The 24,861-nt window shown below is 56.8% G+C and overlaps 3 protein-coding genes across 12 annotated transcripts; all 3 read right to left on the bottom strand.

The window, feature by feature from the left end:
• Window positions 1–107: 107 nt before the first annotated feature.
• Window positions 108–6,338, bottom strand: SIRT7 (sirtuin 7). Of its 5 annotated transcripts, none has more exons than XM_027974283.3 (10): window positions 6,229–6,338; window positions 6,021–6,158; window positions 5,827–5,931; window positions 4,023–4,093; window positions 3,853–3,925; window positions 2,695–2,793; window positions 2,386–2,622; window positions 2,173–2,253; window positions 1,883–1,989; window positions 108–780 (listed from the first exon to the last, which is right to left on the bottom strand). In XM_027974283.3, exons 1-10 carry the CDS (start codon window positions 6,319–6,321, stop codon window positions 582–584), a joined length of 1,203 nt encoding a protein of 400 aa, XP_027830084.1. In that variant the 5' UTR covers window positions 6,322–6,338; the 3' UTR covers window positions 108–581. The 5 variants fall into 5 exon arrangements, 2 of the variants coding, with proteins under 2 accessions (XP_027830084.1, XP_042112174.1); XR_006061273.2 differs by adding an exon at window positions 1,351–1,436 and having other exon boundaries at window positions 599–780; window positions 2,173–2,302; window positions 2,386–2,793; XR_006061272.2 differs by adding an exon at window positions 1,351–1,436 and having other exon boundaries at window positions 599–780; window positions 2,386–2,793.
• Window positions 6,339–6,445: 107 nt separating this feature from the next.
• MAFG (MAF bZIP transcription factor G) lies at window positions 6,446–15,445 on the bottom strand. Of its 4 annotated transcripts, none has more exons than XM_015098909.4 (3): window positions 15,175–15,445; window positions 11,370–11,433; window positions 6,446–11,272 (listed from the first exon to the last, which is right to left on the bottom strand). In XM_015098909.4, exons 2-3 carry the CDS (start codon window positions 11,403–11,405, stop codon window positions 10,820–10,822), a joined length of 489 nt encoding a protein of 162 aa, XP_014954395.2. In that variant the 5' UTR covers window positions 11,406–11,433; window positions 15,175–15,445; the 3' UTR covers window positions 6,446–10,819. The 4 variants fall into 4 exon arrangements, with proteins under 4 accessions (XP_014954395.2, XP_042112178.1, XP_042112177.1 ...); XM_042256244.2 differs by having other exon boundaries at window positions 15,179–15,445; XM_042256243.2 differs by lacking the exon at window positions 15,175–15,445 and adding an exon at window positions 12,731–15,172.
• A 3,414-nt stretch (window positions 15,446–18,859) lies between these two features.
• Window positions 18,860–23,533, bottom strand: PYCR1 (pyrroline-5-carboxylate reductase 1). 3 transcript variants are annotated; one of them, XM_042256239.1, is made up of 8 exons: window positions 23,203–23,533; window positions 22,938–23,050; window positions 22,608–22,678; window positions 21,686–21,865; window positions 21,215–21,436; window positions 20,813–20,905; window positions 20,501–20,664; window positions 18,860–19,673 (listed from the first exon to the last, which is right to left on the bottom strand). In XM_042256239.1, the coding sequence occupies exons 2-8, from the start codon at window positions 23,002–23,004 to the stop codon at window positions 19,508–19,510; spliced, it is 963 nt and encodes a 320-aa protein (XP_042112173.1). In that variant the 5' UTR covers window positions 23,005–23,050; window positions 23,203–23,533; the 3' UTR covers window positions 18,860–19,507. The 3 variants fall into 3 exon arrangements, with proteins under 3 accessions (XP_042112173.1, XP_004013108.1, XP_060250941.1); XM_004013059.5 differs by having other exon boundaries at window positions 23,475–23,533; XM_060394958.1 differs by having other exon boundaries at window positions 18,860–20,664; window positions 22,938–23,533.
• Window positions 23,534–24,861: the final 1,328 nt, after the last annotated feature.

The raw sequence follows: 24,861 nt of genomic DNA, 5'->3' as shown, positions 1-24,861 counted from the left end.
CAGAGGGGCGGGGCAGGACCACGTGGGGCGCACCCGCCCCTTCAGGAGTCTCGGCAGGCGCCTGCTCCCACCCACCGCTTCAGGAAGGTAGTCGATGACACGGGGAAGACAGTGCAGAGATGTTTAATAACAATAAAAAGGCCTGCTGAGAGCCAAGGCTCAAAAATCACCCCTTTGCAGCATACTCAATACAGAAAAAGGCTTCTATAAACTTAACATTTTCAGTAAGAAGTAGTAGAAATTGGGTTGATGCCCCTGAGACTGGCCTGGTGAATGAGGTAAGGCAGCCTTGTGCTTCCTCTTAGCTGGCCAGATGTGAAATAACCGGAGTTCTGTTATCACAGAGGGTGTGACTGCCACCTCTTTAGGAAGAGGCCGCTTGAGCAAGGCTCATGCAGGGGACAACCACAGCAGTGCAAGGGGGCTTCCCACGAGGACAAATGGCTAAACATGTCAGGGTGAAAATGTCACCCCCAGATAATTCTCAGGGGGCAGTCCTGGCATTAATGGTGCCACCTGCCCCTGAATAAGAGTCCCGGCCATTTTCAAAGTGCCATCATTGTCCTTGGTCAAGCACCAGGTTACGTTACTTTCTTCCTTTTTGTGCGTTTGGTGCAGCCTCTGCCAAACCAGCCACCCAGGATGGGGGCTGAGCTAAGTGGTGCACCCCGGTCCCCAGGCCCAGGTTCCTCTCGGCTTCTGCACAGTGACTTGCGACTATGGCTGCCTTCTTCACCAGCACGCAGGGGAGTCGCCAGGGAGAAGATGGGGTCCTGCCACCTACGGAAAGGGAAAGCTGGGTCAGGTGTGCCATGGAGCCCCTCGCAATCACAACCCGCCCCAGGACGGGAAAGCTGACTGAGGTCACCCTGCATCCCTCCCGTGTCTTAACCATGGCTGGGCTGTGTTCAGTGGTAGCTCCAGAACATCTGTGAGAGAGGTAAGTTCCCCCAATAACTCAAAGGCCAGGACCCAGACTAGCCTGTCCTCTGCAGAACTCACTCCTCGTTGGTGATTGAGGGGGCTGTGCACACAGGGGTTGGGGAGGCACTAACCCCAGGAAGGATGAGTCACTAGCCAACCCTGGGCCCCACCTTTCACTCATAAGGCCAGGGACAGGCAGACCAGACCCTCTTCCCCTTCCCAGACTTGACAGGAGGAAAGCTGACTAGGGAGGCGTGGCCTAAACACTACACCGTGACGAGATCATGTGTCTGAGATGTAGAACCACATATTATAAACTTAAGATACAGATAAGCACTGATAAAGAAAATGAGCTAAGTTAATGTGAAAAAAAAAAGTACAGTACACAATAGGCCCACATTACAGAACACCACAAACATAACATACAAGAATTGCCAGGCCCAGAAGGTGAAGGGATCCTTAATTCTTGAACCCTTTGATTAAAAGAAGTTATTGATTTCCCCTATAAGACCCTGGAAATTCACAGAGAAAGAAAGTGTAAACTTTTTACTCAATACACACACCACGTCTAAATTATCACAAATTCTGTATCAAGCCACAATTTGTTTAAGCTTCCCCAAAGTATTCCAGTTCCCCAAGCCAAGTGCACCCAGATCCTGAAGAGCAGAGTTGCTGAGAGCACATCCCTTCAAGGCACCTTCCCGTCCAGGCTGCCTGAGGGGAAGGGGGGACATCCAGGCATACCCTGGCAGATTCCCTCTCCCCGCAGGAATCACACCAGCCAGGACATCTCAGCCAATGCTGGGGCTGGGCCCTGCAGAGGCCACCATGCCACAGTCACGCCTTAGATGCCAGCTGCCACACCTCAGAGCTTTCTCTACACTCAGCTCACAGAGGACGACAGACACGGCCCATCCACACGGGGCAGGGAAGTGGGGGACGCGCCTGTACCCCTCACCTGCTGTAACGGGGGATCTCCAGGCCCAGTTCATCCATGAGGAGCTGCATGACGTCATCACACTTGCCGTGCAGCTTCAGGGCAGCCCAGTCATCCTTCGGGGTCCACTGGGGACAGGAGAAGGTAAGTGAGGACAGCACCTCACTCCTTCCCAACAGCCTGCTGGCCTTGGGCTCTGCTCAGCCAGACCTCCACAGTGGATGACTGTGGGACACAGATGTCCTAGGGATGGCTGGCTCTCCTGTTCTAAGGCCCAGGTCTGAGGAGGCGGCTCTGAGCACCTGAGTTACCTGCAAGTTCACAATGTAGAGCTTGGGCCGCCGGCTGGGGGGCTTGGTCATACACCAGAGGTGTGGATACTTCTTTAGAACCTGCAGGAATGGACAGACGGACAGACGACACACAACCCAGATAAGGAGGCTACAGGAAGATGGGGTCTAAGGTTGAGCTGACCAGATGCAGGCAGGTTCACCCCATTCCCATCCATGGTGCTATCTGCATACCTTTAAGCTGGAGCCTAAACACAGGATGGTGTCTGCTTTGCTGGCAGCCTGGGTGGCTGCCTCCCAATTCAGAGGCTGCCCCAGCGTCCCCCTCTCCCCAAAGTGCACGATGGTGTCCCTGAGTTGGCCTCCACACTTGTGGCAAGTGCGGCCGGTCTGGTGCCGGTGTAGGGCAGTGCGCTCCGTCACATCAAACACCCGCACATACTCCCTATTGGGAGTGCAGGCCGTGCAGACCTGAGGAAAAGTAGGGCCCGTGAGTGGGAGCCGCTGGCCTGCCCAGGCCCGAGTCCCTGAGGGATCGCTCACTTCAATGTACATGTTCCCGTGGAGCTCCGACATGGCTGAGCGGGGCAGCCCGCTTCGCAGGTGGAGCCCGTCGCAGTTCTGAGACACCACATGCTGCACCTGGAGGGGCAACAGTGGCGGTCAGCAGGAGGAAGTGGGGGGTGGCACTCAGGTGTCAAAGCATACCAAACCCTGCCAGTCCCAGAGCCCCCAGCCCAGCAGAAGCTACAACCTTGCACAAAGCACCAAAGGCAAATCCAGAGCAGCAGGCTGGTCGCAGCAGGACCCAGGAGGCTCTGATGAGGAGGGCACCAGGCCCACCCCCAACGACTCAGAAGTACTAGGAGCTCCCAGGAGGGCAAATGTTTGTACCACCTCCTCTTGGCTGAAAAGGGGCTGGGGACCCAGACTGATGCTTTAGGTCCCTGAAGCCCTAGAAGTTGGACCCCTCTCCCATTTGGCAACAGGTGCTTAGCGGAGGATCTCCAGAGACTTCTTACTAGTTTGCCCTGTTATCTAGGTGGTTCCTGAGGTCTGTGGGAAAATGCAAGAGAAACCCGAGAGGAAGGGGCTACCCTCGCGAGCTCAGGGCCTAGGTGGACTCTCTGTGTGATGATGATTCAGCAAATAGGCTGCCCTCTACTCTTGGAATGGAAACACAGGAGGAATAGATGGCAGCTCAAACCAGAATCTAAACTGCTTAGTGGATGCTCATCAGGGATACCACTGGCTGATAGAGGTAGTATGCAACTGTCACCTGGGCACCAAGGTGGCCCTCCGGGTCCTAGTCACGGACCCAGTGAGTACAATCAGCCCTCTATATACAAGGGTTCTACATCCGCAGATTCAACCAACCAAAGATCAAAAATATCTGGGGTGGGGTGGGGTGGGGTGGCGGGAATATTCGGAGGAAAGAAATCTATAAAGTTCCAAGAAGCAAAACTTGAACTGGCTACATACTGGCAAGAATCTGCATAGTATTTATACCACTTTAAATAGCACTGATATTATACTAGGTTTTATAAATAACTCATAGATGATTTATAGTATAGGGGAGAATGTCCAAATTACACACAAACACTACGTCCTTTTTATACAAAGGACTTGAGCATCTGCAGCGTTTGTTATCTAAGGGGGATACTAAAGGATGCCTGGACACTAGCCACCCTGGGCTCTTACCAGCTTCTGCTCATGTAAGCGGGCGATGCTCATGTGGGTGAGGGTTGGCTCAGCCTCACTCAGGTCAGCAGCACTGCCAGGTGGAAGGGAAGCAAAGGTGAGGGGAGTTGCAAGGACAGGTACATGTGCCCCTGTTCAACCAGGTAGGAATGCTGTGTTAGGTTACTCACCTAACACTTCTTCCTTTCTGAAGCAGTGTCCATACTCCATTAGGGCCCCGGTAATCTGGGATAGAGGCTGCCTGCAGGTTCAGAAAGGAGATAAGCCCAGTGAAAAGATCACTGGAGGCACTGATAGAATTCCCAAGAATTTCTCTCAGTACTTCCCAGGCTGGCCCGCAAACTGGTCAATTTGTTCCATAGGCTGAGCATTTCCTAGTCTAACACCCACCCAGATGGAATGCACCCCTAGTGGCTTCTCTGCTCTGCAAGGACCCCAGCCCACTGTACCACCCCACCCCCACACCTGTTCCAGCTCATCCTTCTAAGCTCCAAGGAGCCTTGTCCATGCTGGGAGCCTCTTTACCAAGTAGTCCAGCCTGGGCTCTGTGGACAGATCTGTCCTCATAGTGAGGGGAAAGACTGATCAGGCTCATCAATGTGTCCCCAGGGTCTAGCCAGTACTCAAGGTTTAGCAGATAGTGAACCCATAAGTGGACCACTCCACCCTCCAAGTTCTCACATCCTGATGCTATAAATGGTTCTTGGCCTACCTTTACAAAGGCCAACCTCTTCAGACAAGATAACCGTTACTGAATTTCCCAAGCTCCCAATCCACTGAAACAGAGCTACCCCGAGGGAAGAAAACAGAGTGTGCCAGGATCAAGGCATCCTGTGCTTCCCCAGGCTGTGAGTGACCTCCCTTGTGGGGAGCCTTGTCTCTTCTCAGGTGCTTAAGCTCAGAAAAATGCCCACCCTGACCAGTAATTCTTATGCACATGGAAAATGGGAACCTCAAACAGTAACACTCAGAGAAAATTAATGTACAGCATACGGTTTTAGTAGCTGCTTACAATTCTTTAAAAAGTGATGTCACTGCTTTCACATGTGCCAGGGTTCCAGGTGTTGGTAAGTTAAAGCGGTTAACATACCTTACACATTCTCGCTATTGGGCCTCTTCAGTCATCCCTGCATGGAGAGTCTTACTTCACAAGTGCCTGTAAAATCTTATCCACCCTTCAAGGCCCAGACTCAATGCCATGCCACCTCCCACAGAAAAATAATCAGATGGGTTTCCCAGCTGAAACCAGAGGGTGTATTTGGATTTCCATTCTAGGGGCCTAGCACAGCCAGCTTCACATTAGTCATTTGCTTATACGGTTTACTATCACCACCTATGGATTCTTGACGGAAATCCTTGCTTATTCACCTCTGCTGGGCCTACATGCAGGTCACACTCAACTTGCACCCAGCAATTAAAGCGCGTGCTATCCACACTATCCAAGCTAGTCACATTCGGCTGCCCAGGTAGTTTCTCTATAAAACTTACCAAAAGCCGTAGCATTTCCCTTCCTTATCTAGGGCACTCTAATGCGTACTGCCTTGTGTTTGTGTTCTACTTACCTTACTTCAACTTTCAGAGTGAATGGGGAATGAGAAGGTAGTTCGGGGCTTAGCTTTGCCCACATAACCTTCGGACAAGCACCAAACCATCAAGTCCTGTTTTTACCACTCTTCCTTTCCTGTTTCTAACTGGGTATAATGCAAACTTCAAATATTTAAAAACGTCTATCCACTTAACGAAGGTCCAAATGGAGTCATTTCGAGTTTCTCTAAAAAAGTAAAGACGCTCAGGAGGTGCTTTTGCAGTAAGCTTTTGCAAATCGGTACCATTGCTTAACAGAATACTGTGTTCAGCGCCGGAGTCAGACACCCAGAAGGGGGCGCCCCCCGCCTGCCCAAGCTCCAGCAGTCCGTGTTTCCCAGGACCTGGGAGCCGATCCAGGGCGCAGTCGTCCCCGCCTCGGGTCCCTACCGTGCTGATCCCCGCGCCCGTGTAGACGACCAGGTATTTGGCATTGCGGACGGCGCTGGCCAGCTCCCGGACTTTCCTCTGCAGCTCCTCCGGGTCGTCGCACACCTGCCAAGACACCAAGGCCGGTCGTGAGCCGGCCCCCGCCCGCCCGCCCGCCCGCGTGCCCGCCCAGCCTGCCCGCGCCCGAGACTTGCCTCCTCCTGCCGCCGCTTCAGGCCCTCGCGCCGCCTGCTCCGGCCCTGCAGCTCGGTCACCAGGTCCTCGCTCTCGGCCAGGAGCCGGCCCTCCTCGGCGCTGCGCTCGGTCGCCGCCTTCCTCAGGATGCGCGACACCTGCAGGCGCGGGGCGGGCGGTGAGGGCGGCGCGGGCTGGGGACGCGGCGCGGGGCGGGCGGCGGCGTACCTGGCGGAGGCGCTCTCTCTGTTGCTCCTCTCGCAACCTCCGGACCCGCTCCGCTGCCTTGCGCTCGGACCGGCTGAGACCCCCGGCAGCCATCGCTCCTGAGGAGACTCGCGCTTCCGCTTCCGCCTCCCGGCAGTCCACGCACCAGCGCATGCGCGCAAGGCCCGCCCCGCCCTTCCGCCCCGCCCGCTCGTTGCCCCAAGGAAACACCTGCCAGTCTCTTTAAAAGGTGTTTATTGATCATATACAAAATAAAGAAAACCTTATATATCACAAACATACACTATGTACAGCAATAAATACCCGGGGCCTGGCCCTGTGCCGCCCCTCCTGGACAATAATTTAGCAATAAATACTGCACAGGGCAGGGAGGGCACGAGGCCGCGGCCGCCCAGGTCAGCCAGGGTGCCCCAGTGAGGCCCTTCCCCACCTGGATCTTCAACAACCCCCGCCCGCCCCGGCAGATCCCAGCGTACCCTCGCCCGCCCCCACCCCCCCACTTCCTGTCTTTAGCCTTAGGCAGGGCAGGTAGGATCTGATCAACTCTGCTCGGCCCACCTTCTCAGCGCCAGGAGAGCAGCAGAGCCGGACACACTGGACAGCCCTTATCCTGCTGCCCTAAGATGCCAGGAGAAGGTTTTCTGTACCCAATCCCGTTTGGTTAAAGGCTTCAGGGACTAGCAGTTTGAGGGGATGTGGAGAGGGTGGGGCTGGGACACAAGGTTGTTAGAGGGGTCCCCCTTCACAGGTCACTAGGGACAGCTCTCCTAACACCCACGTACCAAGGCTGCTGCTCCAGGGTGGGGTGGAAATGTGTGTGACTGGTCCAACAAGTATAGCACATGCTCAGGACACAGACCAGAGCAAGACAAGTTACCAGTCTCCAGGGCACACCCTTGCCTCTTCCCATCAGCTTCAAAACCAGACAGCTAACTGGAAGGCAAAAACCTGCCAGAAAGAATTATTAGGTGGCTTTTGGGGGAAAAAATCGTTAATGTGTTGGTTCCTTTCACCAAACCACAGCCTAAAAAAGTAACTTACAAGATCCTAGAGCGGAAACAGTGCTGCAGGCTGTGGCTTCCCAGCTGTGGACGGAAGCTTTGGCCAACCAGCCACTCCAGAGAAGGAAGCAGCAGTTGACACCATGGGGCTTGACCATCTGTCCCAAAGCAGGCTGCAGCGGATCAGAGCTGCAGGCTCAGGCACCGACCACTGAGGCTGCCGCTGATGGTCAGGGTTGTGCCCAGACCTGGAAGCCTGAACCAAGAGTAGAAAAGCCTCCAGGGAGACCTGGAGAAACCAGGCACCTGGCAGAAACCAGCATACCACCCAGCAGCCACAGCTTCTCCAATGCAGTGAGTGCTACCTGGAGCAGTGGCCAAGAGCCACGGGGAGGGCTCCCTGGAGCCATAACTTTGGGCAGGAGCTGACCTGTTCCCAAAGGGTTCGCCTCTGAAATCTGAGTGTCCATGTTGGGATAAGGGAAGATGGGCGAGGGCAAAGTGTAAAGGAAGGTGCACATTATGGTTTACTTAGCGGACAAGTTTGGGAGAACTGGCCTGGGCCAAAGTCCTCAATTCGCTGTGTCAAAAAGTTGAGGAGAAAGAGAACACGACACACTCACAGTAGGAAAAATGAATTAACAAGAATCAAAAAGACACCAAACAGCCACATATGGACACAGGATCTACTGTCTAGAACCAAAGTGAAGTGGGGGAGGGGCAGAGCAGCCCCAAGAGGCTGGCTTAAAGGGAGCAGGATGCTCCCCAGATCCAAGGAAGAGTCGCTCCAAATCCAAAAACCTCAAAAGGAAGCATAGCCTCACTAACTCCAGACGTGTCTATAAACCAAACCAAGGACCTGTAATTCTGTTCAGCACATGCCCACCCTCAAACCTCCTTTCTCCAGGTCTACAGCATGGCAAGAGTGCACAGAGATGGAGGCCCCACCTCTGAACAAAAGTGGGGACTGCACTTGGACAGACAGCCTGTCCCTCCCCTTGCCCAGGACAGGGCATGATCTCTCTTTAGAGATTCTTATGTGATTCCAACTTGCTGCTACAAGCAACATCAACCACTCTCTTCTGGACCTTAGGTAGACAAAGCCAGACTGCAGGGAGCCAAAGGAAGCCACTAAGTGATTCAGAGTCAATGGTCAAAATCTCCATTGCAGGCCAACCTGGGTATAGCCAGGAATGTCTCTGAGTGTCTACGGTCAAGATCAAGCCCATCAAGACAACAGAAGTTGACAGCCCCAGTTCCCCAGAGTTTGGGTATGCTGCGTCAAACTCTGGGATGAAGATTCTACTGTCCACAAGGTTAAACCCTGCCAGGCCACATTGTTTTTCTTTTCACCAGCCCACTTCTGTGCTTTTTCTAGTGTTTCAAGGCCCCCAGAGAAGCCAACCAGCGACCCCAAGTAGTAGCCAAGCCCCACATGGCCAGAGCCAGGGGAGTAGCCTCTTGGGGGGAGGGAGGGGCAGGCACCACAGGCAGCCCCCATCACGTGCCTACAAGTAGCGGCCCAAGCCAAGTCTGAGACTGGCTGCCTCACTGAGTGGCCACGATGGGAAGGTGGGCTCAGCCCTGGGGAAGCACCTCCACAAGCCAAGCAGCGGATCCCTGGAAGACACAGACCCCAAAGGGTGGTGAAAGAAGGCCCAAAGCCGAGAGCTGCCAGCATGTTTTGGGGGAGAGGAGGGACAGGACCTGGCCCTGGAGACCGTAGCCCTTGTCTGGCACTGGTGGGAACCCCCAGGGCTTCAGGCAAGAAGGGGCTGCTCCAGGTGGGCCCCAAAACCACCTGGCTCTGCCTGGGAAGCACCGTCCTGCAGCATGGAATCAGCTCTGGGATGAGTGGGCAGTGGGTCCCCTGGGCTTCCCCTGCTGAGGCCCACCTGAAACCCACAGAAACAAATCTCAGATCGGTGGCTAGAGCCCAAACACGGTGACTGGAGGCCAGAAGGAAGACAGCTAGGGGCAGCTTGGCCCTGGCCTGGTGGGCACCCACAGTGACTCCTTGATCCCTGCGAGCCCCCACCCAGGGCCAGAGGCCGAGGATAAGGAAGTAGTGCGGGGGGCCGGGGGGCGCCCAGGATGGCCCCCAGTTTCACCTACACTGCTGCTGGACCAGCCCAAGCCTGAGACACACATGCGAAGCCGAGGGTCAGCCCAGGGTATGGCAGAACCCTGCAACTGACCCCCCTGACCCCGGCTCTGGGGCTCAAGTTGAGTGCCAAAGCAGAAGAGGCAGGGCTGGCGGCACAGACCCCCAAGCTCCACAGGAGCAGGCGCAGCCTGGCACGACAGCCTGGGCCTGACAAGTCAGCAGAAGCAAAACCACAACCAAATCCAAAAAAACAAACACGGGAGAACAGACACAAGAAGTGACACCCACAGGTCAAAGGTCACCAGAAGCACCAGCACGTGACGCTGCACAAGACCTCACCAGGCACGGACGACACCACGGCACCGGCAAGAGACGGAAGCAGGAAGGGGCAAGGGAGTAAGTCACTTTCGGTACAATTGCAAAAGAGATAGCAGGGAGGACGTCAGGACGCGCCTTCCGGTCGCTCGCGGCTTGGCTTTTTTTTTTGTCTTTTTTTTTTTAAACTAAGTTTTATAAATAACGTCTGATAACTCTGTGTATATAAAAACTAAACTCCAACAGCCACAAAGACTTGTCTGTAAGTTTACAAGAAAGGATTTTTTTTTCTTTTTTTTTAAACTAGCAAAGTTTCTATTATACTTTCTTCCCTTTTCCATGTATATGGTCAAATGTTCTTGCTTTTTTTTAAAAAGACAGTTTTATAAATACTCTGCAGCTTTTTTTTTTCTCTAGCTTTTAAACATATAATTTAATAACTTCGTAAAAGGAACTTCTCTCTTTTAAATAAAGGGCTATGTAACCACACAAACAGGTCATGTAAACAGTGACACGGGACCCATCGAAGGACACTGGACACACCCTTCACGCTCACAACCAGTGATTTGGTCTTGTTCAGTGCAACACGTCAGGCGTGAGTGCCAAGGCCCCTGGCCCACAGCCACACAACGCCCCATCCCCCTAGCGCCAGACTGGTGGCCCGCCCATCCAGGGCTCTCGGGAACAGCCAATTCTGTCTAGGCCTGCGGGCTGGGCTGAGAATGAACCTCCTGGGCTCCTGCTAACCCAGTGGCCAACAGAGCCTGTGGGCCACTTCGTAGTGAGAACAGCCTCTCCTGCCCTACAGCCTTCCGTGTTCGGGGACACCCATGCCCCGGAGAACCCACTTGATCTTACTCTGTCCACTCCCACAGGCTGACTCTGGACTCCAAGCCCATCTGCCCGTGGTACACAGGGGGTGGGGGCGACCCCACGTCACCGCCAAACTGACCAATCCCAACATACAAAACACACGATGACAAAGACGAGATCAAAGGGGCTCAGCCCAGCGCCCCTGGGGTGCAGGTTGTGCTTTGCAGGGAAGGGAGGAGGTAGGAGAGGAGGAAAAGGAGAGAAGAGGAAGAGGAGGAAGGAAGAAGGGGACAGGGCTGCCGAATTTGCCATGCGCCTACTGGCCCCTTGCAGACCCGCCTGGCCAAGTGTGTCCCTACGACCGGGCGTCCGTCTTGGACTTTACTATTGTGATGACACTGGTGGCAGCCACCTTGCCAGGGACGAGGGGCCCCAAGCCAGCAGCAAGGGGACCCCGAGCTGGCGCCACAGGGCTTCGGGCTACGGTCCTGGCGAAGTTCTGCAGGGCCTCGTACTTAGAGCGCAGGGCATCGAGCTCCAGCTTCATGCTGGCGTTCTCAGAGGCCAGCTTCTCCACCTCCTGCTGCAGCTCCGCCTTCTGCTTCTCCAGCTCCTCCTTCTGGGTCACCCTCTTCACACGGCAGCTGGCAGCGTAGCCGCGGTTCTTGAGCGTGCGCCGGCGCTGCTTCAGCTGGATGATCTCCTCCTTCGACAGGCCCCGCAGGTGCTGGTTCAGCTCCCGCACTGACATGGTCACCAGCTCCTCGTCAGTCAGGCTGGTGCCATTCTCTCCCGGCTCCCGCTTCACCTGAGGAGGGCACAGCGCATGAGGTCATGGGCCAAGTGGGGGCCATCCGGCCCTATGCCACCCCAGCCCTGAGATGCTGCCCACCCTATCTGCTCACCTTCAAGGCCTTGTTTCCTTTATTGGGGGTCGTCATAACCCGGAGGGCACAGCAAGCAGGCACTCTGCGAGACAGGGAGTGAAGGTCAGGACCCTGGAGACCACTCCCTTTCCCTCCCCAATCCACACAGACCCTTGAGCCCCCCTGACACCCTCTGTCTACCCAGAGGAAGACACCCATCCACCTCCCACCCCAGCCTCACCCCTTGCCTGCCCCTTCCCTTTGATACCTGGCCTCTCCCGAGCTGGGTTGCTCCCTGTCCACCCTGCCCCTAGGGAACTAGGTGGGAGGCTAGGAGGGTCAGATGGGGGAAGGGGAACTGAAGGGCTATTAGGGAGGCAGAGGCAAGAAAAGGGGCCGGGAGTGGGGTGGGGGGGGTAGAGATTAGAAGGATGCGGGAGGGGCCAGCCTAGAAGGAAGCCGGGAGCTTTAAAAATAACCCCAGTGCGCCCCAGAGCACGGCTGTTCCTGGCGAGTCATGCTGACTCAGCACATCGCTCCCGCTCTCTGCTCTCTCACCGGCCTGGCACTCCCCGAGGCCGCCAGCCAACACAGCCCCAGGGGACTGGCAGCAGCAAGCTGCTGGGGCGGTGAAGACCAGCCTGGCCAACAGCAGGTGAGGGTCGGAGCCAGGGTTCTACCTCCCCTAAGCCGCCTGGGACAAAGCCCTGCTACCGTGAAGGCTCAGTGGGCTGTCCCCACTGGGGACTGGAGCAGAGGGGAGGATGCAGGAGACTGCCAATTCTCCTAGACTGCTCACTTTGAAGAGTAGCAAGCGGAGTTGTCCAAGCCGCTCTGATTGCTCTGATTTTGTCTTTAGCACAGGTGGGAGCTCCCCACCCTCCTGGTGGCAGAAACTCCTGCCAGGGGAGCCCAGCCCTGTGCCCCTCCGCCCTCTTTGTCCACCTCTGCTGCTGATGGAGTAACCATCCTGTGGCTTTGGTTGCAGCTTTTTGTACCCCTGCCCCACCCCATCCAGGGTATTTCACAAGAGTGCCCACAACTGACCCCCCAGGGGCCTGCTCAGCCCTTTCTGGCCAGTGACTGTTCTCTGGCAGGGAACAAAACTCAGAGGGCCCCCTCACCCACCCATTGGTCATCTTTTCTGCATCCTGCCCTCACTTTCTGCAGCCCTGCCTAGGACATTTCTCCCCACTGAGTCCTGGATTCCTGGCTCAGCTGGACCACTTCTGTCCCCTTGCTCCCTCTGTGACCTTCCAGGTTAGATGCAGGGAGGTAAATGGAGGCCTAACCAGGATTGTGGTGCCCTCCTGGAGAGGCTATGGAGCCACCGCTCTTCCAGAGCAGAGGGTGGGGCAGAGGAACCGGAGGTCACAAGGTCTTCAGGGCCCCATGCCTACCGCAGGAGCCAGGTCCTCCAGGTGGAGCCAGAAGGGCTCCCCGAGCCCTGAGTCCGGGTCCAGGGTCTGTCAGCGCGAAGGAAAAGCCCTGGCACCAGCTTTTCCCACACGCCATCCTCCATCCACCCCCCAACCCTCAAATGCTGAGCACATGGTGACTTCCTGAAGAGATCACACAGAAAAGTGCCGAGCGTGGCGGCTGGGAGCTGAAAAGTGCCTCCTCGGCAGATTTCACCCTCCACAGAAGCCCTGAACTCAGCACAAGTGTAGCCAATCGCCTCCTAATCAAAGGTGTGCCTGTGTGCTACTCGTGAGGGGGAGGGGCAGGTCTCAGCAAAGCAGGGGCTTCTGACCTCCTGGCCTGGTCTCCGCTACCCGAGGACTCTCACTACTGGGATGGAGACAGCTTTTGGGCATGGGCTGGGACTGATGGCTCAGGACCGTCAGTCCCAGCCCACCACAAGAAACCAGAGGGAGGGCATTTCAGAGGTTGGATCAAGGAGAACCTTTACCCTGCCTCTCATCTCTGCTTCCACTAAGGCTGAGCACACCTTGTGGAGAAGGCATGGGTGGTCCCAAGGGCAGGAACCCACCAAGGTACCCAGGGCCACTCATTCAAGGTGAGAGCCAGCCAGAAAGGGGAGAGAGCTCCATCCTCTTTCCCAGGTGTGGACAGCAGACAGGAGGCTAGTCGCCCCTGCTCCTTCTCCTGATCACAAACACCAGTGGCTAAACTGCCCTGGCAGGTGTGGCGTTGGTCACTCTGGCACCCTCACCTAGCCCACTGCACTCCCACCCTGCCCTTTAGACCAACCTTCTCCAGAAGCCCTTTGTAAAAAGTCTAAAACTTAATTTCCACCAGAGCATAAGTAGCTGAGAAGAATCTACATGTTCCTGGGGCATAGAATTTCAGCCAAAAGATCAGCTTAAGTGTTAAAACACCTGGCATCTATAAGCCCAGGGCTGGAGGGGAAGGACAAACCACAAGGTCAGCCTTGGCTAGCCATGAACCTCTGGGCAAGAGCAGTCAGCTCTGGTCTAGACAGAGTGCTCCCCTAACCCTGAAGACCAGGAACCACTCATACACCCAAGAAAAATAGTTCAGGCCACACCACCCTCAGGCTGTCACTCCCCAGGAGTCCCTACCACTGGCCTGATACCCAGAAGGGCCACGTTCTTTGCTAACCTGCACAGTACTGAGCCCCAACCTCAAGTGGAACCACTCTGGGGTGACGGGGATGCGTCAACTCCTGCCATCCACACCAGTCCACCCTCAAAGTTACCACCACTCAGACCCCAAGGCCAGGCTGTGAAGAAAGCCAAAGCCTGTTCACCAGACACCTCACTCCCCTCAAGTCTAAGTCCTTATGCTTCCTCTCCTTTGCCAATTTCCTGGTAAAGCTGCACTGACTTGCCCCGTGAACTGTCCACTGTCACCTAGGACTCAAGTACAGGCGCCCCTCCTTCTCCCACTGCCTCACGTCTTCCCACCTGAGACAGCTGGGCCTGGCCAACCACGCCAGCCACAGGGAAAGCCTACTTCCCAGCCCGCTAGGACGGCCCCCCCCAAGCTCCTCCCCTCTTCTCAGAACTATTTCCCAGTTTGGGGAACTGTCCCAGAGGCGGGTCAGGGACCAGCAGCCTGAGAAAAGCTTGCCTGGGAGGGGATGGACACACCAGGGGTTTCACCCTCTACCCCGGGATAACCTGCACCGTGACTGCTCCGTTTACTCCTCACCCTCCTATCGTAAACTCGTATCAGTCCAAACTTAAGCAGGCGCCCCAGCCTGGGGCCTGGCCCCTTCTAACTTCCCACGGTTTCCCTCTCACCCCTCGTTTCCCGGCCTCTCAGGCCCCTAGCTGAAATCCCCCCAGGCATTAGGACAAGCATCTAGTGACCTCATGCTGATGACTCAGCAAGTCTCCCTCTGGGCTCTGGCACGCGTGTGACGGAGTGAAGCCGGCGCGGGCAGGGTCTTCCCAGCCCGCCCCCCACGTGCCGCCTCCTGCCCCCGGCTTGCTAAAGACCCCGCGCCAGGGAAGCCTCGACACAGACACCTGATGAATCAGCAGCTCAGGCCGGGGCCGCCGAGCTCTTCCGCGGAGCCCTGGGCGCCCTGCTCGACCCCACCCTTTCCTCCCGCCACCCAGGCCGCCCCTCCCTCCAGGACGCCCGGCTTTACCTAGCCAGCCCAGAACAAGCCCCGCCCTGCCCCTGAGCGCCCCTGCGCCCACCCCATTACCCCCGGCTCAGAGGCCAGGAACTGCCCCTGACCGGTGGGGAAATCGAGGCATGGGCCGCCAGCAGGGCACAGGCAGACCCAAAGACCTAAGTACCCGGCCCGCGCCGCCGGGAGGAGCCGCAGCCCCGCGAGCACCCGTCCCCGGCCTGGAATCCCTGGCCACCCTCCGTCCGGCCCTAGCCGGGCCGCCGCCGCACTCACCCACCACACTGCGGGCCCGGCGGGCCGAGGCCGGGGCGGGGCGGGGCGGGCACTCCGAGGCCGCGCTGGGCTGGCCGAGCGAGTACTCTGGGCCCAGAGTAGGGGCTCGCCGCCTGCGCGGGCCGCGCCGAGCGCGCTGGGAAGGCCGGGCTGGACCAGGCTCGGGGCTCGGGATTCTTCGCCGCCGCCGCCGTCGCCACCGCCGCCACAGCCACCGCCGCCGCCGCTCCACAGACGTCACATGATGTTTGGTCACGTGGGCTCCATTCATGAAGCAGCGACGCGACCAGCTGGGGCTTAAAGGGGAAGGTGCGGCGGCGGCGGCGGCGGGGGCGGGGCACGCCTGCACTGCGCTTGCGCGCCCAGGCGCCGTCGCCTGGGCAACGCGCGCCGCGCCCGGTGGGTGAGGTCTCGCGGGACTGGCCCAGGAGCGCGCTCCCGGCCAGCCACGCCCCTTTCAAGGTGGGGTCTGGCTATCCTGCTCAAATAGTCTCCTGAGCCTTGTGTGCAGGACAATTCAAAGGCCACGTGTCCAGAGTGCAGGTGCGGATTAGAGGTCCCACGCATAACGGAGAAGATTCTCACGGTAGTTCTGATGCCGCCTGTCAGACTCTGCATGCACTGCCTCGATAACTGGAGCGGGCCTCAGCCCTGCCAGGAACGTTGGCCTGGCTCACAGAAGACCCATATACTCCCGGAGGTGAAGGGCTTGTCCAGGATTCAAAACTTAGGTCTGTCTGCCACTTCCAGCATCCTTCCAGTAGTGTAATCTGTCTTTACCCAACATCCTGAGACCTCACAAGGACTCAAGTGGTCCCTGGAACACGTCTGGCTCAGAGTGGGTGAGGGGTAAACATCTGTTGAATTAACAGTTGATGTAGGAATTGTACCTTTCCTTTCCTGTTTCATCAGCATCTGGCTGGAACTCAGGTCACCGGTCCATGTCTGCTCCTGAACTTTCTCTAAGTTCTCACGGCTCTTCAAAATTCCCAGAGAAAAAGGTGACAAAAGGCAGACGGGAAATTGAAGGGATCCAATTTCTACCTTGAAATTCTGGATTTACCTTCTTAAATGAAAAGCCAGGAAGGGGGACCTACCCTGCCAGGAAGGTCAGAGGGATCAGGTGAGCTGAAAGAAGGGTGAGTGAGAGGTTGCCTGTCCTCAGGGGAATTCAGTGCCACTGATGGAGGCCAACCCAGGAGGCCCCCAAAGCCAGGAGACAACAAGGTGTTAGCAGCTCTCTCTCCCAGACTCTAATTCCCTCAGAATCCCACAGGACCTTGTCACCTACTTTGCAGGGTTGCATGTGTTTGTCTTATCAGCCTGTCTGTGTTCTTTAAGGGCAAGGCGTGTCCCCTGTACTGGGTGTAGCCTGAGTCTCACAATGTACTAGACCACCAAGACTTGCCCCTGAGGCCAAGAAAGAGGTCTTGGACCTCTCGCATCCTCACCACCAGCTTCAGGCTCTTCTGTCCCTGCTCATACTTGCAGGGATTTCCACAGGTGTCACTTTTTGCAGGATACCAAACACTTCATAGCATTCTCCCCACATCACACCCTTTCTCAGGCTTGTATGACTCTGCCACACTTCCCCACCTCTGGCCTTTGGTGGTTGGAATCAAGGTTCACAGACCTGCTGGCTGAAACCCAGTGTGTTCTTCACGGGGTAGCACAAAGCTTGTTGCAAAGCTCGTCTGGATCCCTGTGCCTCCTCCGAGGCTGTGACAGGTGATTCCTTACTTTGGAACCATCTTCTGGCTTTCTCCAAACGCCAGCCCAGGGCATGTGTGGGAGCAGCAAGACCCCCTCATCTTATTGGTAGACACCTGACACACAGGAGGTGCTCCAACAGTGAGACTGACTTTGACTTGAAGGGAACAGTCAAGAAGTTTGGTCCTGGGCAGATGTGCGGTCTGTGGGACCATCTCTTCCAGGACATGTTTCCCCCAAGGGATGATGCCGGGGTCTCCGTGCACTGTCAATTACTCTGCCAGGTGAGGCCCATAGCCCACTCATGCTTCTACCCACCAGCATGGAGTGCCAGGGGCTCATGCCCTAGGGAGGCCCTGCAGGGATTCCAGGCCTCAGGAGGGCCTTGGGCACTTGGTACGTGGGGAGTGACTGGGACTCTGGAGGCCACCCTGACAGGGATGAGGGGGTATAGTCTTGCCCCTTGTGTGCATGCGTGCTCAGTTGTGTCCGACTCTTTGTGACCCCATGGTCTGTAGCCCACCAGGCTCCTCTGTCTGTGGCATTTTCCAAGCAAGAATACTGAAGTGGGTTGCCATTTCCTCCTCCAGGCGATCTTCCCAACCCAGGGATCGAACCTGAGTCTCCTGTGTCTCCTTCACTGGCAGGCGGATTCTTTACACCTGAGCCACCAGGGAAGCCCTAACTGCGGTCATCTTGCCCCGTAACCGCTGTCTTTTCTGTCTCCCGTAGATTTGGAAGGCCATGTCCTTGTCCCCAGAGTGCTCTCTTTACCCACCACATTTGCACAGGGCTTTGGTTCTAAGTGGGCCCAGGGGAAGGAAATGAATCAGAGCTGAGACCTTGCAATGCGGTTCCTGGAAAACCTCTGCCCAGGGGCTCTCCTAGTCCCCTCCCCTCACCCTCCCAGGACCCACCGCTTTACCTGGATGCCCTCCCACCAACACCCTACAGATGCCCAGTCTTGCTCCTCTGACATACTCCCTTAGGTGTGTGTGAGTGTGAACCTCTGGAGGCAAGGGGCCTTGTCTTTATGCTTAGTAACTGTTCATCAAACAAATGTGAGCTCTCTTGGCCCCAGAAAAGGTTCTGACCCTCAGCAGCTCCTCTGATCTTGTGGGCCTCTGATGATAGATAATTTTAAGTCAACCTGACTGGGCCATGGGGTGATCAGATACTACTTCTGCGAGGGTATTTTTGTATGAAAGTAACATGTACATCAGTAGACTTCAACATTAGGCCAAGTTAACATTTTAATCAATAAAGCAGATTGCACTCCTTATGTGGGTGAGCATCACTGGAGCAGTTGAAGGCCTGAATAGAAGACTGACTCTGCAGAGTAAGAATTGTCCATCAGCCTACTTCAGACCTCACCTGCCTACATCAGTTCTCCCTGCCTGATGGCCTTCAAATCAAAATACTGGTTCTCTGCGGGTCTCCAACCTGCCTGCTTGACTCCATAATTGTGAGCCAGTTTCTCATGATAGATCATGATATGAGCTTTGCAACATATATAAAACATGATAAACCCTGTTATATATATATATATATATATATACACCATCTCCTACTGGTTATTCCTCTGAAGAACTCTAACACATCTTCCTAAGGGGCTCCTTCTTTATCTGCCCTTGGCGTTGCCTGGGTGAGCTGGGGAGACATCTGTCTCCACCAGCCCCCACCAAACCAAAAGGTGCAGAGTGCTGAGGCTGATACCCCTCCCCGCCACAGCAGGGCCTGCCAAGACCAGCTATGGTGCCAGCTTCCAGTCATTCCTCTAGGGACTTTCCCCAGAAGCCCTCTTGTCCTCTGCTCACTGGGAGACTCAGCCCCACCAGCCAGGCTGGCTGCCTTAGAATGTAGGGCTCTGGAAATGTGGGCAGCCAGCCTTCAATGTTACACCAGACAGCGATGACCCTCCGGCACAGGTGGGACCCTCCCTCCCCACGAGGGGACAAAGTTGCAAGTCCAGGCATTGGGGCTGGAAACCAATTTATTTAACCTAAAAAGTTGAGACAGAGCTGACAGCGTCTGTGGGTCAGGCTAGGAAAGGGAGATGATGGCGTGAGTGTTGGGGCCTCGGAAGTCCAACCAACTGAAGAGCCTTCTTCTCAAATGTCCTGCTGGCCAAGAACCATGCGCCCTTCTGCGGGATGTTAGGGACCCTCAGGTCCTTCCCACACTGAGGAAAGAAGTGTGAGTGGGGGAAGGGCAGATGCTCTCCTTGGGTAGGCCTTTGTGGTAGGGGTGGGGAGGGGTGGGGCCTTGACCTTTGTACTAGAGCTGAAGCCAGCTAATGCTGAGTGGGGAGGGTAAAGCCCCCTCAAGCTCCTGAGCTTTGGAGGAAGGTGGTCCCGACGTGGTTTGGGGACGGATGAATCGGGAGGCTGAGGCCAGAGAATCCTTGCTTTGGACCAGGACGCACTTGGGGGACCATGCAGGTTCCCACTGGGAGGTGATGTGCCCCGTTCCTGGCTATGACTCGCAGATCCGAGTGGACCAAGCCATGGGCAGTATGGATCAACGTGAGGACACCCTGTGTAGCCTGGGGCTAGATACTCCCAGTGCAAGAGCTGTGAGCCCAAGAGAAGACGGAGAGTGGCCCACAGGCAGGTCGGACCCCTCAGTCCTTCTTGCCTGCTGGGGCCATGCTGCGGGGCAGTAGCTTGGAGTAGCCAGAAGGTGCCAGCGAGGCGCCAGGAGGGGAGTCCAGTTTCACCTTGTCCAGGATGGTTTTCTTGATGGCAGCTGGTGAGACCTTCTCCTGGTCGGCCATGGACTGCAGCTCTCTGGGAAGACAGGAGGGATGCATCCAGGGCCCCATCTCCTTCCAAGCTCAGGGGCCCAAGAGGGAAGTGGGAGGAAGTCCATGGCTTCCAGTAGGGAGCTGCTGCACTGTCACTCCCACCTCAGGGCCTTTGTCCCTGCAATGCCCTTTGCCAGTGACCCCTCCCCTACACTACCATCCATCTGCCGCTCACCCCATTCAGGTCAGCTCAGGGTCACCAAATCTACCAGCAGCACCTGAGACACAGAACCGTCTTGGCCCTGAGCACGGGACATGGGCCTCATCTGCCTCCCTTGCAGGCTGGCACCCAGAGGGCAATGCTATGTTCTAGTCTCACTGTCAGACAGTGGTAGAGAAACCTGGGGGCTTGGACTGGAGGGCAGGCGGGATGCTGAGAAACAGGCCTGTCCATCCCGCAGACCTGAACTTGCAACAGGGACTCTGAGCCAAGATGCCACACCTGGTCTGTCCCCTGCTCTTTCAGCTTTCACTGACTATGCTGACGTTGTGCCAGTACCTCTCATGCATCTCTTACTCTCCCCGCAAGGCCAAGAGGAAGGTGGTATCGTCAGCCCCACAGAGATTTCCTCCTGGCCTGCCTCCCTGGCTTGGATGACCACCCCGGTCAAAAGGCCACAAGTGATGAAACAATGAGGAGCACAGCCTGGGCCCGGGAGGCAGCGCCTCCTCACAGCATGATGGGGGATGGTGAGGGGTGCTGTACACTGCAACCCCAGGGCTCCCCGTGCCCTGCCCACTGCCAGACCAAAGCTCGATAACCATCTGCTGAGCCAGTGACAGAGTGGGTGGGCAGTGGCTGAGGCCCACCGTGTGCGGATGCAGGAGGCCTCCACGGCCTTGATGAGCAGTGAGCGAAAGCCCCCGCTCTCCAGCACGTGCAAGGCGTGGATGGTGGCCCCGCCTGGTGAGCAGACGTTGTCCTTGAGTTGGCCTGGGTGCTGTTCAGAGTCCAGTAGCATCTTGGCAGCCCCCTAAAGCCAGACAGAGGGGCTGAAGGTTGTGAGGGTACTGACCCCCCCTCCCAGCCACACCCACTGACTCTCCAACCATCCCCCCAATGCACCAGTCTTGATCCTGGCAAGGAGTGGCCCCCACCAGAGGGTCAGGAAAAACACTAACCAGCAGAGCCTGGGCCCCGAGGCGGACTGCCAGGCGTCTTGGAAGTCCCATCTTCACGCCTCCATCAGCCAGTGCATCCAGGGCTGTGAATGCCTGCAGGGAGAAAGTGCTTAAGCTGCTGTCCCAGGCCCATTCTCATTTTTCTGCAGGCACTGCTTAGAACAGCAACCCCAGGGAACCTCATGGCTCCCCGTTCCCTACCCACTGCCCAGCCAGAGCTCTATGAACAGCTGCTGTGTGAATGACCGAGTTGGTGGGCAGTAGTTGAGAACCACCGTGTGCGGTGGGTCTGTAGTAGCTCTGCTCGCAGGAGCCCAGAGCAAGGAGGAGGGTGGAAGATGGGAGACATGCCCTGAGGTCCTGGGAACTGCCTACTTGCCCCTGCCCTTCCCCAGTTCTCACGTAGGCTGGGCCACTGCCGCTGAGCCCTGTGACGGCATCAATCAGGTCCTCCTCCACCTCCGTGCAGAAGCCCACGCTGCTCATGAGCTGCTCCAGGAGCCTGCCGTCCTCCACCTGGGCGTGGGTGCCTGTGGCATACACTGTGGCCCCTTCCCGCACTACGACTGGCGTGTTGGTCATGCAGCGGATGACTTTGGGAGCTGGTTGGAATGCTGTCAGCTTCTGGAGGAGAAACCAGCTGTGTGTCCATCCCAGCCCCTTGCCCTGCGGGCTGTGCTGGATGTGGGTGTGAATGTGCTCACCCAACTCACCCAACCGAACACTTCCTGAGCTCTACGGGCTGCACCAGTGCACCCACTTCACAGGTGGGGACCCCAGGTGTGGAGCAGGCCAGGACTCCTGAGCCCTCTGCAGTGCACACATTTGCCCCATCTCCAAACCCTCGAGCCAGCCTCGAGCCGCAGTGCCCACCTTCTCGATGGAGCTGATGGTGACACCGGCTGCACAGGACACCACGATGTGCCGAGCCTCAATGTCCGCGGCGATCTCATCCAGGATGAAGGGGATGATGTGTGGCTTCACGGCCAGGAAGAGCACGTCGCTGTGTTGCACAGTCTCCTTGTTGTGGTGCGTGAGGTTCACCCCCATCTTCTGCAGGGAGCGCCCAGGCAAGCTCAGCTTGTGATTCGTGGCTGGCTGGCCCCCCCAGGGTCCCCCCCAGGCCAAAAGCCCCTCACGTAGCCCCTCATCATAGAGGATTCTGGGAATGTCGGCATGGCAGGGCTAGCGGCTCAGGGCATGGGGCGCTGACATTCTCTGCCACTCCCACCCCAAGGTGGAGAAGCATTCTGCTCTGAAAGGTAACCCTTTTGTGGATGGAAAAGGGAAACTGCCTGCTGTCTGGGCCACCTGGCTCTGTAGCCCCTAGACCCCTGCCCTGTGCGCTGCAGTTGTGAGTAGTGCTGTAGATAGTGGTCTTAAGCTGGGAAACTGCCAGCACCCTTGGAGCCCTCACTCAACCATGCCAAACTGAAGCTGCGTTCAGCCCTTGGATTTCAGTCCTGGCCCCCACACTGTGACTGTGACCCCTGTGGGGGCTCCACTCAGGGAACCGCATTCCTGACCAGCACCCTTTCCCCACCAGCTGCGCATGTGCCCGATGAAGGTCCCAAGAGCCGAGAGAGGGAAGCCATCTGCAGTCTGAGAGGCAGAGTCTTAAAGATAGTCTTGCCCAGGGACCGTCTTCTCATTGGCATGGGGGACTGTAGCATGGTGCCGCCCACTGGGGCCCCTACTCCTAGTCTTCCAGGGTCAAGGCTGTCACTGGCTTCCAGAAATACTGACCAACCTCCAGAGGGACAGCCGCCCAGTCACCCTCCAACCCTGCACCTACCCTGAGGGCAGAAACGGTGGCCATGTCCATGTCTGGAGAACTGGCCATTATCTTGTGGGCAGCCACAACACCTGCAGGAGACAAGAGTCCCTCCCTCAAGGCCAGGTCTGGCATCCCTCCCCCACATTCCCAGGAAGAACAGAACCACCCCCCCCCCCCCCCACCCCCACTCCAGGGTAAAACAGCAATCACCGCCTTACTCTCAAGGCTACCGTTTCCCACAGGGCTCAAATGAGGCATGTTATCCCGACTCCCTCTTCACCTCCCAGCCTGGGGAAGGGTAACCGGCCCACCCTCTTACGTTTGTCCTTTCCTGGCCGTAGAGCCTACCTGCTGCTGTGAAGCCCTTAGCCAGGGCAAAGGCCAACTGGCCAGCGCCGATGAAGCCCACACTCATGGTGTCTGGAGGTCTGCGCCCACCGCCCTCTCAGCTGGCACCGGCTCTGCAAGAACAAGGCGGGACGATGGGGCAGAATCCAGCCCAAGAAGTTAGGCAGACAGTGCCAGCTCTGGCCACTCCACCGCCAACTGGAGTCCCCCGCCCCCGCCCTATCTCAGCCAGTCTAACTCTCCCCTAATCCGGTGCCCCGCCCACCGCGGCTTCCCGATCGGTTCCCGAGGGTCCCGGACACAGGGAGCAGGGAGAGGCGCGCCCGCCTCCGGAAGAGGTCGGCAGCTGCTTGGGGTGGGGAGGCGAATCATCTGCTCCCCGACGCACCCACGCCCGAATCCCTTCCCCACGCCCACACCTCCCCAGGTCCGAGACCCCTCCAGGCCGAAGGCGAGGGCACGGACCCACATTTCCCTCCCGGAGTACCACCACCCGCCCAAGCCCGACTTCAGCCTGGCCCCCGATAACCCAGTTACCCTGTACGTGTCGCCCCCAAGTCTGCAGCGCCGCGCCCGCCACGCGGCACCCACTCCCTGGGGCCCCACCTCCGCCGCCCCAGCCAATCCGCGGCGCGGCCGCCTTGGAGCCGACCAATCCAGGAGCGCGGGAGGTGCCAAGGGGCCGTTGCATCATCCGCTAGCCCCGGCCCCCGGCCCCCGCTCCCTAGGCCCTGCGCTCGAGAACCCGCATCCCGCTACCCCCAGCCAGGGCTCCGGACTCTTACCCACCCGAACCCGGACCGCGCTTGGGGACCGAGAGCGGCGTGGGAGGGGCGACAGGAGCCAGGTTCTCAAAGAGTGGCCCTGGGCTTCGGCTCCCCTCCTGGGGCCCTGTAGTTTGAACACGGACGCGGCTCTCGCTCGTTGTGAATCCAGACATGTTATTAACTTGATCGTCGAGTATGGAAGAGTACAACTAGCTAGGATTTTTTTCCTTTCTTTCTTGTAATGCTTTTTTTTTTTTAATTACTTGCTAGGCTTCTTGCTTTATTTTCGGGAAGCGGGGATTGAAAACAATTTATCAAATAGCATTTAAGGTATAACACTATTTTGATACTGTATTTTGTCACTGAAATTTTTTTTTTAATTGTATCGGAGGTGTGGAAACTGGAGAGACAGCCCCGGGCTTTCTCAGAATCTCAAAACTGGGAGGCACCTGGGAAGTCCAGGTCCCTCCCCTTTCCTTCCTCACTACAGTTTCCCCTCTGTTAGTCTCAGGCTCAGGTGCCCTTTTAAAACTACATGGCTCTGGGGGTCACTGGCCTATTACCATCGTGACCCTCCCCAAACACTCTCAGGGTGGGTAGTGGTCAACCAGTGGATAGAGGAAGATGACCTCCTAATGGCCCAAGTTCCCACAGAGCACCCCGTATCTCTTGACATCTTGTCTGCAGGGTCTGTGAAATCTTTCAGCCCTGGATTTTCAAAAGATTCTCAAAAGATCTCTAGTTATCTTTGTGAAGGACATGCTCAGGGCTCATTTGAACTGAGCTTGCTTTTGTGGTTCAGAATAGTCTGGAGTCCCAGTCAGTAGCAAAGTTAAGAGCAAAAGTAAGAAGCGATCCTCATTGACAACCCATCCCCTACCAGGGGAGGAGATGAGCTGCTTTTTTTTTTTTTGGTTCTGTATCTTAAATGATGACAAGCTGTTCTGAAATGTAATTTCAATGCATTTGGATGTTTGTGCCCCAGAAAGCAGGGCTGAGTTCTTGACATAATAATGACCAACACTGACACCACGAGACCACTGTGCAGTGAGCTCGTGTACACAGCAGATGTTCAGGCCTCCTTGTGTTTATCGTGGTGTTCAGTCCTCACCCTCTGAGGGAGGAGCTGTTGTAAGTTCCAGTCCAAAATGGATTGC

This window comes from Ovis aries, chromosome 11, assembly GCF_016772045.2.
Source record: "Ovis aries strain OAR_USU_Benz2616 breed Rambouillet chromosome 11, ARS-UI_Ramb_v3.0, whole genome shotgun sequence".
NCBI classification, from domain to species: Eukaryota; Metazoa; Chordata; class Mammalia; order Artiodactyla; family Bovidae; genus Ovis; species Ovis aries.
This window is presented reverse-complemented; position numbering and strand designations above follow the sequence as displayed.